At 44.1% G+C, this 16,516-nt stretch overlaps 1 protein-coding gene across 10 annotated transcripts in view; it reads left to right on the top strand.

The window, feature by feature from the left end:
- STRIP2 (striatin interacting protein 2) overlaps positions 1–16,516 on the top strand; it is an 81,707-nt gene that overhangs the window by 16,116 nt on the left and 49,075 nt on the right. For 6 of the 10 annotated variants that reach the window (XM_072652760.1, XM_072652764.1, XM_072652768.1 and 3 more), the window contains exons 5-14: positions 2,944–3,064; positions 3,788–3,856; positions 4,383–4,489; positions 5,225–5,352; positions 8,183–8,383; positions 9,756–9,985; positions 10,881–10,946; positions 13,050–13,113; positions 13,979–14,050; positions 15,189–15,263. In XM_072652760.1, coding sequence (XP_072508861.1) covers positions 2,944–3,064; positions 3,788–3,856; positions 4,383–4,489; positions 5,225–5,352; positions 8,183–8,383; positions 9,756–9,985; positions 10,881–10,946; positions 13,050–13,113; positions 13,979–14,050; positions 15,189–15,263 — 1,133 coding nt within the window. The remainder of the gene's footprint in view (positions 1–2,943; positions 3,065–3,787; positions 3,857–4,382; positions 4,490–5,224; positions 5,353–8,182; positions 8,384–9,755; positions 9,986–10,880; positions 10,947–13,049; positions 13,114–13,978; positions 14,051–15,188; positions 15,264–16,516) is intronic. The other 4 variants (XM_072652765.1, XM_072652759.1, XM_072652767.1 and 1 more) reach the window with 2 other exon arrangements.

Below are 16,516 nucleotides of genomic sequence, written 5' to 3'. Positions count from 1 at the left end.
CTAATTGTATAAGGTCCCTTTCTATCTAAAGTAAAGAACCCACTATTCCTAACCTTCGTTTCATCATTTACAAAATGGACACATGCAGAACATATAATAAGACCCAACGTTAAATTAGATCTGAACTTCTCCTACATTTTTCTCTAGGAGATTCTGAAGTCAAGATCTTACCTGTTTCCTCTTAAGTACAGAACTGACCATCTTACAAGGCTGCTGGCCTGATGTCAGCCTAAAATGATTCTTCTGTTTCCTAATTATGTTAATACTTTTAGAATCTTATCAATAATACATGTAATTTAGTAACAGTAAAATTTGCCAATTGGGTTTACCCATTTAAAATGCACTTTGTATTTAGTCCCTCATATCAGTCCTTAACAAATAGAACAGCTGGTTAAAGTTCCATTCCTCTAGATTTTTTGCCTGGAATTTCTCTCTCAAGCAATTTAAGAGATTTCACTACTGATGACAAAAATAATTTAATTACTCCTTTTTAAAAATATTTAAAGGGAAAAAAGTATATATTTTGACCCTGCCAAGAAGAAAAACTGAGAATGATGAAGGATGTAGCAATATCAGTTGTTCATTTGTTCTCAGGTGATTTTGGGAGATTGTTCAATAAACTTGCCCAGGGTTCCATAACTTTATTTATTATTTTTTTTGGTGAGGCAATTGAGATTAAGTGACTTACCCAGGGTCACACAACTAGTAAGTGTCAAGCGTCTGGTCTGAGACCAGATTTGAACTCAGGTCCTCCTGGCTTCAAGGCTGGTATTCTATTCACTGTACTACCTAGCTTCCCCTGTAACTTTCTAAGTAATCAAAAGTTCCATCCTTTGGTCAAAACAGTCCCCTGTATTCTCAAACCAAACTTTATGCAGCTTAACAGCTCTTTAGTCATCCCCTGAGAGGGAGTTTATCCCATTTCAATTGGGATCCTGTTGGATGCATTTTTCCTTTTATGCCTGACCCCCATCTCTCCTGTGGATATTTCCAACAAGGAGTGGCATTCTTAGGAGGAAATTCCCCTGAAAGAATTGGACTAGATTTTCGAAGTATCCACTTATTCCATCTGAGAAGTTCTTCAACTGAAAGTGCTAGAGATGACCCCCCTCCACTTAGATTATTAACTGAGGGAGGTAATCGTCTACCAGCCTGAGTTCCACCTATACGGGCATCTTTCCTTCAGCTAACACCATAATATTCAGGGATTTGTTTTGGCAAATTTTTCAATACTTCTAATTCTTCATTTCTGGGCTTAGCCTCTAGGATTCTAAGACTGTTCAACTAAGGCCCACAGGTCCTTTCAAAGTGAATATTCAGCAAAATTTATATATACTTTCCTTTAAAATTTCTGAAAATTTAGCTCTGATTGTCAATAACTGCCTTAATCCTAAGCAAATGTAAGTGAAAATAACCTTTTCCTTTCCTCATATCTATAAAATCAAAATGAACCTTTTTCTCAGGTCAGAAGAAGTTGGGATTGTTTCCAGGATGGTCACAACCTTGACAGTTTACTGTTGAGGTCTGGACTTTCTCCCCTAAAACTGTCAGGTCTGGCCTGAATTATTGCTCCCTTGAAGTGTTATCCCAGCACCAGAGTAGAGGAATCTCTCCCCCAAGCCCTCCCCAGATGGGCAGGGTCTGATCACAGGATCCTCCAGATGGGTTCTTAACCCACTGTGAGCCACTGAAAGTTCTCCCTCAAGCAATTAAAGAGATTTCTCTACTGATGACAAAAATAATTTAACTACTTCTCATTAAAAGAATTTAAAGGCAAAAAATCTATTTTAACCCTGCCAACAGGAAGTTTTAAAATTAGCTAGGTGGCTAACTGGCTGAAAATGAGAAACTAGCTATTCCACTCTGAATCTCCCTGGTCTTAACAAAAGGAAAGTAAGAAAACTTCTTTTCTTAGGAGGAAAAAAAAACCTAGTAGCCTGTGTATAAAAAGTTAAAATTATGGCCACATAACTTTTATAAAAATAGAATCTGAGTGCTCTAGAGCTTATGCATTTAGACAGTTTAGTCACAAATTCAAACAGTCCCTCTTAGCCCCATTGGGGACCCTTCTTAAAGAAAAGGAATTTAGAATAATCAAGGCAGACTTACCAATCTTGAAGAGATTTACCTCAGGCTTGGGGAATTTGGGTGCAGACAGTGAAGGGAGTCCCATCTCCCAGGGCTGGTGTCCATGGGGGAGCCATCAGTGAAAATTCAACCCATTGTGCGCTTCTTTTTTGGATCCCTTGCAGGAACCAACCTAAAGAGGTTGAGGTCCGTGTATCACTGTACCATCTTGGGGTCCCGTTAATGTGGGGATGAAAATTGTCCAACCTACGATAAAAGACTGAGGCAAAGCTCTGAGCCAATAGAACTCTGTTAAGGGATCCATGGTCCCCTCTAATGAAGTGGACCTCAGATCAGGAGATCTGAGATGCCCCCTTCTTCCAGGACCTTGTATTTATAGAGTTTGATACCCAAATATGCAAAAGAGGCATGGTAAAGTGCAGAATATCATTGGTTGATAGACCTTTCTTTTGAGGGCCAAAAATGACATATTAGCAGGAGAGTCACAGATTGGGTGAAGCATGGGGCATCTCCACTGACTAAGTGGTCTCAAGATGGTCACCTGCTCATGTTGGATAAGAGAGAATGGTCTGGAGGTACAAAAATAAATTGAGAGCCTTTCCATGTAATTGAATCACCTCCACCACACTGGGCTTGGTCACTATGACAAAGAAAAACAAGGGTGAAGGGTCTTTAGTTATCTTCCCATGATTAAGCAAGTGAACTTAGAATCTGCAGCTCACAGCTCTGGGGCCAAATATACAGAACTTCCTATCACTACCCCTATGGGCATATCCACTTGATTGATACTGATTGGAATAGAGTAGGGGTCCTCACTGAATGATTTCTCCCACATCCTACTTTTCCTTCTCTCAGGTACCTTTGGTGAATGTGACACAGAAGCAGACATTCTGCACTGGTCCCGCTATAACAGCTTTCTGCTCTACCAAATGGGAACTTTCACTGCCTTCCTGGAGCTACTGCACATGGAAACTGAGTGAGAGACCCCTGGGAAAAGCTGCTCCTAGGCTCCTAGGCCTGGGCTCCCCTGTTCTGGGCACAGTAGGGAGGGAAGCAGGGTACTACCCAAAGCACATCCGGGTACTTGTACTTGCACTTATACCCTCCAAAACATATACCAGCTCACCCCTGTGGCCCTGGTCCACCCTTGAACAGGGCTGACCTACAGTGAGAGTCTTTAACCTGAGACCCACAGGGTCTATGGATAGAATTCGGGGGTGGAGTGTGTGTGTGTGAACTTGGATGGGAAAAAAATTACATCTTTATTTTCACTAATGTTTGATTTTCTTTGTATTTTATTTTTCGTATTTAAAATCTTTATTCTGAGGAGGAGTCCATTGGTGGCACCAATCTCCAAAGGGATCCATGACACAAAAAAGGTTAAGAACCTCTGATCTAGGCCCAGTACTGTGCTGGCTACCATAGGAGTCACAAGATGGGTAGAACCACAGTTCATATTCTCTTCTCTCAGTGAGATCAAATGAGATAATGTATGTCAAGTGCCTTGGAACCTTAAAGTGCTAGAAAAAGACGAATTCTGATTCTAATTATTTCATCTTCCCTTGATAGCTAGTACTAGCCTCCTCATCTTCTCTGTGCTTTGTGTGTATGTGTTTGTATATGTGTGAGAGAATCCCAGACATGGCCAGTGAATAGGTCTCTCGTGAGTTCTGTACTGTCTTTTTTCTCCCTATGACAGCAACAGTCAGGCCTGTAGCAGTGCCCTTCGGAAACCAGCCATCTCCCTTGCAGACAGCACAGAGCTCAGGTGAACAGGAATTATGGGTGTCTGGTCCTCAGGGCTTCTTCTAAAGTCCCATACTAGAGAGTGTTACCAGCTTGAGAGCTGAATAGGAGAAGGTTGAACTAGGAGCCAGAACTCTTGGGTTCTATTCTCATTGCAAGCCTGGTAAGCTCTTGGGCCATCAGGAAACTAGAGGCAAAAGCCTAGTGATAACTCAGATGGATGAGGTCAATAGAGAGAGAGACCCAGCCTGGGAAAAAGGGGAAGTCAACAATGGTGGCTTGCCACTTTCCCACTATTTTTCCTGTTTACTCCCGTTCCTCCCTTCTTCCAGGCCCCTGGGGTATCATCCTCTGACTGTGAAGTGTTTTCACCACTCCTTAGAGCACCCCAGCCCTTAGATACCAAGGAAAGACCCGCAGACCTACACCTGTGGGACACATAGACTTACCTCCTTTGGGTCAGCTAGTTTGCATCTCATTCCCTCAAACCACCAGGCCAAGAGCTACAATCCCACAGTCCTCCAACCTGTCTCCTCTCTACCCCACAGGGTCCTGCTCAGTGTCATGTACCTGATGGTAGAAAACATTCGCCTGGAACGGGAGACAGACCCTAGTGGATGGAGGGCAGCCCGGGAAACCTTCCGAACTGAGCTGAGTGAGGAGGAGTATGACTCTGGGAGCAGAAAGTGGGATGCACCATTGGCCTTAGCTTATGGAGGGAAATGGCCATGCTGTCTGAGGCCACAAACCTCCGTGAGACTAATGCGTCCTTTTACCATGGCGTGATGTGACTTGTCAGCAGACCTGGCTGCCAATGAATCTGTCATCACCTGTGTGAACTTGGCCTAATCCCCTAACCTCTCTGGGCCTCAGTTTCCTCCACTGTAAAATGAGATGAGTTAGACTGGATGACCTCAACTCTAGATCTATCTTCCTATGACCTATTTACTATCTGATCTTGAGCAAGTTGTTTATATAACCTTTCTGTGCCTCTCCTTCTCAACTGTAAAGAAGGGATAGTAACCCCAGTCCTTCCATACCTAACGGGATAGTAATGGGGATGGTTTATGATCTGTAAAATCTTTGAAACAGTCAGTGGGGGCACAAATGAGATGGGTGCTGTGAAATTTCATTGAGGTTTTTTAGAGGGAAAGCAATGAAGAGATGTAAGCTTTTCAATTGTTTTTATTGCCATCAACTTATTTGCATTCTGCCCTTGGTGAACAGCATTTGGAGTCTTAGCCATTTCTACACTAAACAACGATATCCATGCATTTCAGTAGGAAACCTCCCTCCTGAGTGTGTGTGTATGCATTAGCAGAGAGGGAGGGTTGCTAGCAGTGAGGGTTCCCCCTAAAGGCTATGCCTCTCAATACCCTCTTCTCACCAGGTTTCCCAGTGCACAGTGAGGAGCCTTTTGTTCTCCTGCTTTTCTCCATGATCACCAAATTCTGCAGTGGCCTTGCTCCTCACTTCCCCATGAAGAAGGTCCTGCTCTTGCTGTGGAAGGTGGTCCTGGTGAGTCATCCAGCCCACCCTATCCCCTTCCTGCCTCATCAGACAGGAGTGATGGAGCAGTTCTGTTGACACCCTGACTCCCCTTGTCTTTCTCTGGGTTTCCTAAACTTGGGTGGGAGAGAGGGGAGCACTGGGTCAAAGGAGAGAATTGTCACAGTATAAACAAAGGTATAAAGTGGTCAGCAGTTTAGAGAATTTAGTCCAAGCTCCTCACTTTTGAGATGAAGAAACTGAGATTCACAGAGGTTTCCCACACTAATAGAGACAGTTAGGGAGAGGCCTTGAGTCCATTTCCTGATTCACTTTCTGATCCAGGGTTCTTTCTGCTATTCAACCCTGTCTTTCTTAGGAAAGAGAAGTAGAGGAAGAGATACCTTCATATGTTGTGATTAGGGGAATCTTTTCCTTATGTAGCATGGAGAGGCGGGTAGAGGAAAGGAGAAAGGAAAGGCTTAGAAATGAGTGTAATGTGATGGTTTTTTAAAATTGAGGGAGGGGTCCTAAAAACCGATCATGCCTGGAATCTAGTCCTGGCCTCACTGCTGACTCGTATTATGTGATCTTGAGCAAGTTACTAAACCTCTATGAACTTCCAGTACACTTTGTTAAAATTAAATTAACTTTTTTTCAATTAACAAAAATTCATCATCTTTCCTTTCCGTCCCCTCCTCCAACTGAAAAAAGAAAAAAAATCCTTATAACAAACATAGATAATCAGGCAAAGTGTTCTCTATACCAATGAAATCGTACATCCAGTCTCTTTCCCTCTAGTGGAAAGATCATTAGGCTTGGAGTCAGGGAGGTCTAGGCTTGAATCCTGCCTCTAAAATTTAATAGCTGTGTGACTAAACCTCTCTTAGCCTTAGTTTCTTGATCAGGAAAACAGGGATAATAACACAGTCTTTTGAAGTAGATGCTATTGTCACCCCCATTTTACAGATGATGAAATGGAGTCTCAGTGAGATGAAGTGATTTGCCCAGGTTAGGATGGAGCAGAGGCTAGGTTACAAACTGAGGTCTTCCTGAATTCAACGTCAGACCTGGATCCACTATGCCATGGATGTAATGGGCACTGGGAAGGGATGGAAAAGAACACATGATCCCTCTTCTCACAATCATAAGGCAACATCAGTAAGCATACCGAAATATAAGTAACATGCTATAGATACTGTAACAGTGAAAAAGATACTAATGTAGGAGTCAGTAAAGGCAGGGTGCTACTCCCTGTCTAATCATAGATAAGACATGTAACCTCGCTGAGCCTCAGTTTTCTCATCTGTAAGATGGAGATGATAATAGCTTGTTCAGTCATGTATTGACTCTTTGTGACCCCATCTGGGGTTTTCTTGGCAGAGATACAGGATATTTTGCCATTTCCTCCTCCAGATCATTTTACAGATGAGGAAACTGAAGCAAACAGAGTGAAATGACTTGCCTAGGGTCATACAGCTAGTGAGTGTCTGATTTGAACTTAAGTCAAATTTGAACTTAAGATGAATCTTCTTGAATCCAGGCCCTGCTCACAATCCACTGCACCATAATAATAGTACCTACTTCAAAAGATTGTACTGTATTACTAAAGCATGAATAATATACCTTAGGACCCACTTTCTTGAACTATTGTAACCATCAAATTAGAGAATGTAGAAAAGCATTTTGCAGACCTTGAAGTACTATATAAAAGTCACTTATTCATATTGTTTTATTAATTCAGCCTGACTTTTCCCATTCTAACTCTACAGTACATGTTCCATACCTTCTCTACCTGACCATGTGGGGAAGCAGATTTACCAATGGTTGTTTCACTCTGCAAGGGAGACTCATCCTGCTTAATCCCACTAACAGTCTCTCTGGCTTGGTTTAGGATGCCTGAATTCTGATGCCTGAAAGGAAGAATCTGGCTTTTATCAGATTGTTTTTCCAGTGAGGCCCAAGGAATCCCCATTTTGGGCCATATATGTGTCCTTCCCCTGAAGTTGTTACAAGCTCTGAGATAGTAAAATGGCAATCATTACGTCTCTCTCACTTAGCTTGGTGTTCTTGGACAGAGTTCCTTCATCTATAACATGAGATAATTTTTGTACCACCTATTTCACAGGGCTGTTGTAAGGATATGAAGTGAATAGAGTGCTGGGTCTGGAGTCAGGAAGACTCATCTTTCTGAGTTCAAATCCTGCCTCAGATACTTCTTAGTTGTGTGATCCTGAATAAATCACCTAACCCAGTTGGCCTCAATTTTCTCATCAGTAAAATGAGCTGGAGAAGGAAATGGCAAACCACTCCAGTATCTTTGCCATGACAACCCCATATGGGGTCACAGAGAGTCAGGCATGACTGAAGTGACTGAACAACAAAAATCATTAGGATGAAATTAGTTAACACATGAAAAGTGCTATAGTAAAAATAATTAGAAATTAATATTTCTTTAGTCCTTTTAGTTTTATAAAGACACAGTGCAAATATTATTATCATCCCATTTTATGAATAAGGAAACTAAGGCTCAGGGAGTTTAAGGAACTTGTCCAAGGAGTCAGGCATATAAATATACATTATTAATTTAAATGTAATTACCAAGTAAGTTTGCTTGACATATTGATGTTCAATATTGATAATGTTTATATTTTAATAAAACAGTTATAAATAATTATAATTTTAAAGCTATTATTAATTAACATCTTAAACCCCAAGTTCCTTAGAACCACAGTTAATACCCTGGCAAAAAGCCCCTTCCTCTTCTTTCTAGTTCTTGTTGGGTTGTTGACTGAAGAAGCTGCAGATTTCCTCTTTTGTATCCATTGCCCTTCTCTTTTTCTTTCTCTCTCTCCCTCAGTTTACCTTGGGTGGTTTTGAGATCCTACAGGCCTTGAAGATACAGAAGAGGGCAGAATTTGGCCTGCCTCCCCTGGCAGAGGACAGCATCCAGGTGGTCCGCAGCATGAGGGCAGCCTCACCCCCCTCCTATACCCTGGACCTGGGGGAGTCACAGATGGCACCACAGTCCTCCAAACAGCGAGGCCGCCGGGGACGGAAGGTGAGTGACCGTCTCCTGAGTGACGCTGTCTTTGCACAGATGAACAAAGCGCAAACCTGGAAATGCCACCTGAAGCCAAATGCCCATCTTCAGCAGAGAAGGGGGAGAGGATAACATGATCAGGCACATAAAAGACCTTGACCTAACCTGGCCTCCTCTGTGGAAGTCCCAGGGACTGGGGTTATCTCCTCAGAAGAGTTCTCAGTGTCCTTTTGGGGCAGGCAGCATCTTTATTACACCAGGCTCTAGCATGTTGACTTGCTCTGTCCTGCTTCCCTTGGGATTGGCCAGAGTCTAGACCCCACAGATTCTAGCTGAACATAGACCTTCCTTGGGCTCTTGCTGTCCAACTCCCAGAAGTCCTGAGCATCCATGGACCCCACAAGGGCCAGGTAGGGCTTTGCAAAGCAAACCAGGAAAGAGAGTTTTTAAGGGCCTCTATCCCCAGGCCCTGGAGCTCCTGGAGTGGTTCCCCCTGCTCTTACCTCTGCTAAGCTAGGCTTCCTCTGATGTGTGCATTTGTCTCCCCTGGACCCCTGTGACTGGAAAGAAAAACGTTCCGACATTTAGTATAAAATAACTGAAGGCCCCAAAGGGGTGTGTGTGTCTTGTGAGGGGAGTGGATGCCCCAAGATACAGCATTTCTTTTGGGGTTCTAGGCTGTCCATGTCAGACACTGTCCTTTATGACTAAGGATGCTGCTGCTCCAACTCACTTGCTTGAAGGGTTCACCCCACCCCAAGGATTGGGGAAGGGTTTTAGGGTGAGTCTTCTGCTCACCTTGTATGTTATCCTTGTAATAGAAGCATAGATTGCTGGCTCAGGGTTAAGGGTACATAAGGACTGTGGATCAGGCCATGGAACTGACCCGCAGGTAACGCAAAACTCCTTTGCACCAGATTGAAACCAACTTACTAACTGGCTGGAATAGATAGTAATTTAAATGCTCACATTAGGAAGGAATGTTTTTTATTCCACATGCCTTGCCTCCCTTCTCTGAATTCCTTAAAAATGAAAAAAAGCAATGCAGGGCATTGGCGAAGCTAACTAGAAATGATTTTTGGACCCTCTGCTGTCATGAGGTGGGTAGAAGGAGGTTGTGTCTATGCCATTTCCCCCTTTTCTATTAGTGTGACCAATCGGGAGTTTTCTGTATTGGGACAGAGCCAAGGGGGTAGGAAATGGGAAATGGAGTCCTTGGAAAAGAAGAGGAACTTTGGACAAGCTGGCATGGACCTAGTCCTTCTTCCTCCTCCCCCCCCCACCACTTCATGCCCCTACCCTGCTCTTGTAGCAGAGTCTTCAGGGAGGCGAACAACTGTGGGATAAGGGTTGTTCTTTGTGACCCCCATTCACTTCTGACTTGGCTCAGCAGCTCCTCACAAAGCAAGACAGCCTGGATATCTACAATGAGCGGGATCTCTTCAAGAATGAAGAACCTCCCCCGGAGGAGGAGGAAGAGCCAGGAGAAGCAGAGAACACCTTGGATGGAGAGCTTGACCTGCTGGAGCGGGGACCCCTGGTCCCACCTCGACCCTCCCAGACTCCCACCACAGAGCGTGTGACTTTCCCCAAGGGTTTACCATGGGCCCCCAAGGTCAGGTATGTTTGGCCTGGAAGGGGAAGGGAAGAAGCATTTACTTTGCGACTATGTGCCAGGTGCTCTGTTAAACATTATACAAATATTGTCTTATTTGATCCTCACAACAACCCCACGAGGTGTAGATACTATAATTATCTCCATTTTACAATTGAGGAAACTGAGGCAGACAAAGGTTAAATGACTTGCCCAGGGTCACATAGCTAAAGATTAAGTGACATAGCCCAGGGTCTGAGGTTACATGTGAACTCAGATCTTCCATCTTCCTGACTCTAGGTCCAGCACTCTATCCACTCTCAAAGAAGTGAGCAAAGTTCCCACAGCAAAATAACAGAAGGCATATATGAGATATGTCTTCACTGGAGGGAATGCTCTAAGACAAAGTGGGCTTGACTGGGACCTAGGAATCCTGGGTTTTCTGGAGCTGTGGCCTGCCTCTTTCTCTCTTCTCTGTTCCCACTCTCTTTCCCACATTTCAGGGCCTGAGGACCTATGCCTTTAAAGTCTCTCTGTCTTGCACACAGTAAGCACTTAATAAATGCTTATTGGCAGAGTGTAGGGGTTTTCCAGAAGGTCTACCCTGGACCTCAAAGGTCAGGTTTGTTTGGTCAGAAATGGGAAAAATTGTGACAAAACAAGCTCCATGGAGAGCCAGAGATTCTGGGCTCTAGTCTTCTGGGCTATGTTGCCCCTTATTCTCTTCTCCAACCCCCACAGCTCAGGATCTAGATGGAGGTCCTTGAAGACTTTCTTTTGCAATATGCTATTTTTTTTCTTTCATGTGCCTGGTATATATACAATGTATATAATTTAATTAGTTAATTAATAAATGCTTGTTGACTGGCTGACTGACTTTTCTATCTATCTTTCCGTCTGATTTCTTTGCTGTCCCCTCAGACAGAAGGACATTGAGCACTTCTTGGAGATCAGCAGGAACAAATTCATCGGCTTCACTCTGGGGCAGTAAGTGTCTTTGTGATCTAGAGGTGGGAGGACAGGCGGGGAGGGATGACGGAACATGAGAGCGTATAGTGAGTTCTTGACATAAGGAACAGGAAATTAGAAAGTGCTGCCTGACAGTCATGGACTCAGGATGTCAGAATTGGAACAGCCTTGTCTGCCCCTTCTCATTTTACAAGGAGAGAAACCAAGGCCCAGGAAGTTTGGGTGCCTGCCTGAGGTCAACGAGCTAGTCAGTGGCAGAGCCGCTGGCCTTCACAACTCCGTCCTATGCACCGTACAAAGAAAAGGCTGAACTTGGAGACCTCCTCTCCACCCCTACCTCCCTTTCTCCTTCCTTTTCGGAGCATATGAGCATCACTTAAGAAGTTCCTTTCATACTGATATTTCAGGGTGAACGTTGTCCACAGGACTGAATTCTGGAAGCTCTCCCACTGACTAGTTTTGACTCTGGATAAACCCCACAGCCTTTCTAGAGGGGCTTTCCTGTTCCCATCTTCAAGCTGCATCATCCTATGATCATAATAATTGAAGTCTATGTAGCCTTTTTAAAAGAGACTTTTGTGAATATCTTTTTTTTTTTTTACTATTTCATTTAATGTGTTTTATTTTGGTGCAATGTATGTTTCTGATCAAGTATTTTAAAAAATCCTGAAAAAATACATTTCCTGGAAGCACTTAAGCAAAATTGTCTAAATGCATGATTATCCCTTGTCTCACTTTCCAATTTTGTGCTTACTTGAGATAGTCCTTACCCTCAAGGAGTTTATAATCTAAAGGAGGAACACAACACAAAATGTAACTGAGGAAGGGATGGGAGAGGTAGGTATCCAGGGCCAAGGACATGGTATAGAAGTCTGGAATTGTCAGTATCTTTTGTTGGTACATCACCTTATTCCCTCTTCTATCCCTTCCCTTCCTCCTCCTAGAGAACCATCTCTTACAAAAAGAATTTTTTTTAAAAAGGGTGTAAAAATTCAGTAAAACAGAATTTCTAGCATATGGAAAGAATCTATATACTGTTACATGAACATTGCAATATCTGTCCAATGTTGTATGCAACATTCCATGCCTTTGGACCCCCAGGTCTGTTAAGGGGTGTCGCCATAGCTTCTTAAGGCTTGTGAAGCACTTTGCTCACGGCAATCCTGGGAGGGGTACAAATGTCATTATTCCCATTTTCCAGAGGAGGAAACCACTGCAGTGCAAGAAGCAGTTACTAATAGCCTATTATATGCCCTGGCACTGTGTGAGATAAAAATGACATTGTTCTTCCTCTCAGGGAACTTGGCATTCTTCTGGAAGCTTAAGATACTTGGCGAAGCAGCCAGGTGGCACAGTAGATAGAGAGCTGGGCCTCTAGTCAGGAAGATCTGAGTTCAAATCCAACCCCAGATACTAGCTATGGGCCTTTGTGCAAGGCATTTAACCTCTGCTTGCCTCAGTTTTCTCATATGTAAAATGAGAATAATAAGTGCCCACCTGGTAGGGTTGTGGTGAGGATCAAATAAGATAAATTTATGAAATGCTCAGCACAGGGCGTGGCATGTAAAGTGTTAAATAAATATTATTTCTACTAGCCCACGTTTACACAGCTGCTCAGTGTCAGAGCTGGGACTTGGACCCCATTCTTCTGATTTCAGATCCAGTGTTTCTATGCACTGTCTCTCCTCTTATGATGCCTGATGCTGCCAGATTCCACCTGATCAACAGATCAGATTTCCTATCCTGTATCACTGTAATTCCAAAGATGGGGCCCCCATTGGAGTAAAGGGGTCCTTCCTGCCTCTAAGGCTCCCAGTCAAAGAAGACAAAGGACCTGAGACATAGGAACCTTTTTCAGATGGGAATGATGATACAGAGTTGACACTTCTAGCCAGATCCTCTGTGTCTTCTTCCCCTCCCCCCAAGTCTCCCCTCAATGTCTTTTGTTTCCTTTGGCCACAACAGGGTCTTTGGGAACTATGGGAGGTGTCTGAGATGATGAGAGAAAGAGGAAAAGGCCTGTGGCTCATAGGAAGGGAACCGGGCAGGAAGCTGAATTTTTTTTGTTATTCTGGGTGAGGCCTTTAATCTGGTTGTTTTGGGCATTTTTACTTCTTGCAGGGACACAGACACCTTGGTGGGATTGCCGAGGCCCATCCATGAAAGCGTGAAGACCCTGAAGCAGGTAGCTGAGCCTAGTGTCCCGGGGTGGGAAAGTCTACTTGTTTATCAGGGAAGTCCCAGAATTCTAACATCTCACTCTGGCCACCGTCCCAAGAAGATGAGATCAGGAGTCTCTCTGGGATCTATTAACGTTGTCCTTTTGAGAACAATCCAATATGATGAACATTTTCCTTTTTTCCCTTCTTTCTCCTTTCCCCTCTCCTTCATTTCTTCTCTTTCCTTCCTTCCTTCTTTTTTCTTTTTTCTTGGAGGGGGGAAGGCAAGGTATTTGGGATTAAGTGACTTGCCCAATATCACACAGCTAGCAAGTTTCAATTGTCTGAGGCTGGATTTGAACTCAGGTCCTCCTAACTCCAGGGCTGGTGTTCTATCCACTGTGCCACCTACCTGCCCCCTATTCCTTCTTTTATCTCTCCATCTCTTTAAATCAGTTCAGTTCAGCAAACAGTAGGGAGCTGGACTTGAAGCCTTTACAGATAATTACTATCTGGGCAGCCTTGGACAAGTTACTTATGAGGCTTCAGTTTCCTCATCTCTAGAATGGATTGGGTTTGATGACCTTTGACAGGCCCTTTCCAACTCTAAATCTATGATCATATCATCCATGTAAGGCAGGTTGTGGTTAGCCATTGCTTGGGGCTTGGGACAGTGTATTAAGAGTGGCCAAACCCTCTCCTAGGAAAGCAGGCCTCTCAAGCCCATGGCTCCAGGACAAGTGGGCACTGTACATTTCCTGTTTTGGCTGAGCCATGTCTGCTTGTGTTCTGGAGCACACCCCAGACAGTGGGCATAACTTTGCTCTCCACCATCATGGTCAATCATTTTTGTCTCTCTCCCCATGTGCTCATTTCTCCCTGTCTCCGTAGCACAAGTACATCTCCATCTCTGATGTTCAGATTAAGAATGAAGAGGAGTTGGAAAAGTGTCCCATGTCCCTGGTGAGACAAGAGGCCTGGTGGCTGTGGGGAAGGCAGAAGGCAGACCCAGATGGGGCTTCGGAATTCTGTACAGGCTCAGGAAGAACAAGCAGAATGGGGGCAAAGAGAAGACATCCTGTCCTCATTCTTCAAGAGCCCTGTGTGCCAAGGCCCTGGTGACACTTTTGTTGCCCTCTGTACAGATACTGAACCTGGTTTGAGTCCCAAGAGCTATGTCCACAGGGCCTAGGGGTCCTGCCTTGGGGGAAGGGATGGGTGGAGGGTTGGCCGCATTGTGGCCTCTCACTCCCATCTTTCCTGTTTCTCATCCCTCATCCTATAAAAGTGAAAGCTTCATATCAGGCAGCAAATATTTGTCACCAAAAGCAAAAATGTTGGGGTAGTTGCATACTTTTTGCCAAGGAGGGGAAGAGGAAGACTCCTTTTTCACTCTGTCTTTGCTGCTTTTCTCTTCCTACCACAAAGGCTGTCTTATGGACATATCCCTGTCTCTTTCCTTTCCCAAATTCCCATTCTCTTCTCCACTTTCTCGTCTCCCTCCCCCTTTTTTCTTTTCTCCTTTTGTCGTGACCTTCTCTTCCTCTTCCCCTGCCTCCCCTCCCTTCTGCTCTGACACTGTAAGAGAGCTTTGGGGGTTCTGTCCTCATCACTGTGTGTCACGGTCTTGCCTGGGGCTGTGCTGAGCTCAGGCATATCTAGCCCATGGCACATCCCTCTCTGTGTCTAATGAAGCCTTGGCAGAAGCCTTGGCAGATTAACTCCTGGGTCTCTGGCTCTAATTCAGCATAGGGATGTTGCCTTGTTCTCCCCACCTAGAAAACAGTGAGAATTCTGGGCCATCAGCCAGGGGGAGGCGAGGAATAGAACCCAGCAACATTAGTGCTGTGAAGAATCCTAGAAATTCCTTTCATTTTACAGATTTGAAAAAGGAGCCCCAGAGAGCTTAAGAGGCCTATGGTGACACAGCTCATTAGAGATGGCTGTGATCTGAACGCAGATTCCTTCCCTGCCCCACAGTTTGGTGCTCTTCTAGCATGAAGCCACATTACCTCTCCTCAATTAGCCAGGAAGAACCCCTAGGCAAATAGAAAGTGAGTGGTCCAGAGATGCTGAATAATCTTTCTGCTTCCTGGCACAGGGAGAAGAGGAGGTGCAGCAGACCCCATGTGAAATCCTTTACCAGGCCATGCTGTATAATCTCCCACAATACATGGTAGGTTAAGCAGTGTCCCCCTCATCCAGGTCCTGACCTCACTCCTCTGCTCTGGGAAGGAGCTGCAGGAACCATTCAGGGCTGACTTCTCATTAGGATTGATTTCCAGGATGATGCCACTGGGCTCCAAAGATTTTCCTGAACAGTTGAGTCAGCTCACAGTTACGTGCTCTCCTGTAATTTGGATCCGTGACTCTAGTACAGGTCTATACAACTTGTGGCCTGCAGGTCTGTGCAGGTCTGCTTTGGTGTTTTGGTTAGAGGGGAAAGTGGCATAAATCCCTTAGCCCTCTTTGGGAGGAAGAGAACTGTGGGTATTTTTTGCCCATCTGAGGCAGCCTAGGCCCTTTCTAATGTTTTAGACTCATAGAAGTCCAAACTGTCTGAGCTGGTAAGGACCTTAGGCATCATTTAGTTTGACTTCTCCATTTTACAGATAAGGAAACTGCAGCCCAAGAAGGCTTTGTCCAAGGCCTGACAGCTAGTTGGGGACACAGTTGGCATCACTCAGACCCAGTTCTTCTGACTCTGAGAAGCCTTTCCAAATTTATCCAACAGCGTTCGGAAAGACCACTAGTTTACTTAGCATAGCTAGTGGTCTTTCTGAACCGTAGATATGTGGGGACTCTTCAGCAGGAGAACACAGCTGGTCAGAATTCAGAGGAAGAAAGATAGAATCAGGGCTTTTTCACTATTTTCTTTACCCAACTGATTCCTGTGGTATTTTCCTATCTCCCTCAAATCTCCTTCCTTTCATCTTAGCAAGAATATCCTTTAAGAATGTGAATCTTGGAAGCACGAGGTGGCTTAGTGCATACTGCATCTTGGAGACAGGAAGACCTGAGTTAAAGTCCTGCCTAAGATACTGACTATCTGTGTGACCCTCAGCAAATCGCTGTCTGCCTCAGTTTCCTCACCTGTAAAATGAGAATAATGATAGTACCCACTCACAGGTTGTTTAAAGGATCAAAGGAAATACTATGTATAAAGTACTTTGCAAACCTTAAAGGATTATGTAAATGATAGTTCTTGTCATCGATTATCCCAGTTCCAAATTTAGTTGTTACCTTAGGCAAGTCTATTCCATTTGGAGCTCTCCCCTTTCTAAAGATGTTAGTTCTTCAGAATATAGAAGATAATATCTATAAAATGCTTACTCAACACACTGACTGGTACACATTAGGCACTTAATAAATGTTTGCTCCCTTCTCTCTCTTCCTCTGAAGATAGAGGAGTGATAAAAATAGGAGCTG

This window comes from Notamacropus eugenii, chromosome 3 (genome assembly GCF_028372415.1).
Source record: "Notamacropus eugenii isolate mMacEug1 chromosome 3, mMacEug1.pri_v2, whole genome shotgun sequence".
Lineage (NCBI taxonomy): Eukaryota > Metazoa > Chordata > Mammalia > Diprotodontia > Macropodidae > Notamacropus > Notamacropus eugenii.
This window is presented reverse-complemented; position numbering and strand designations above follow the sequence as displayed.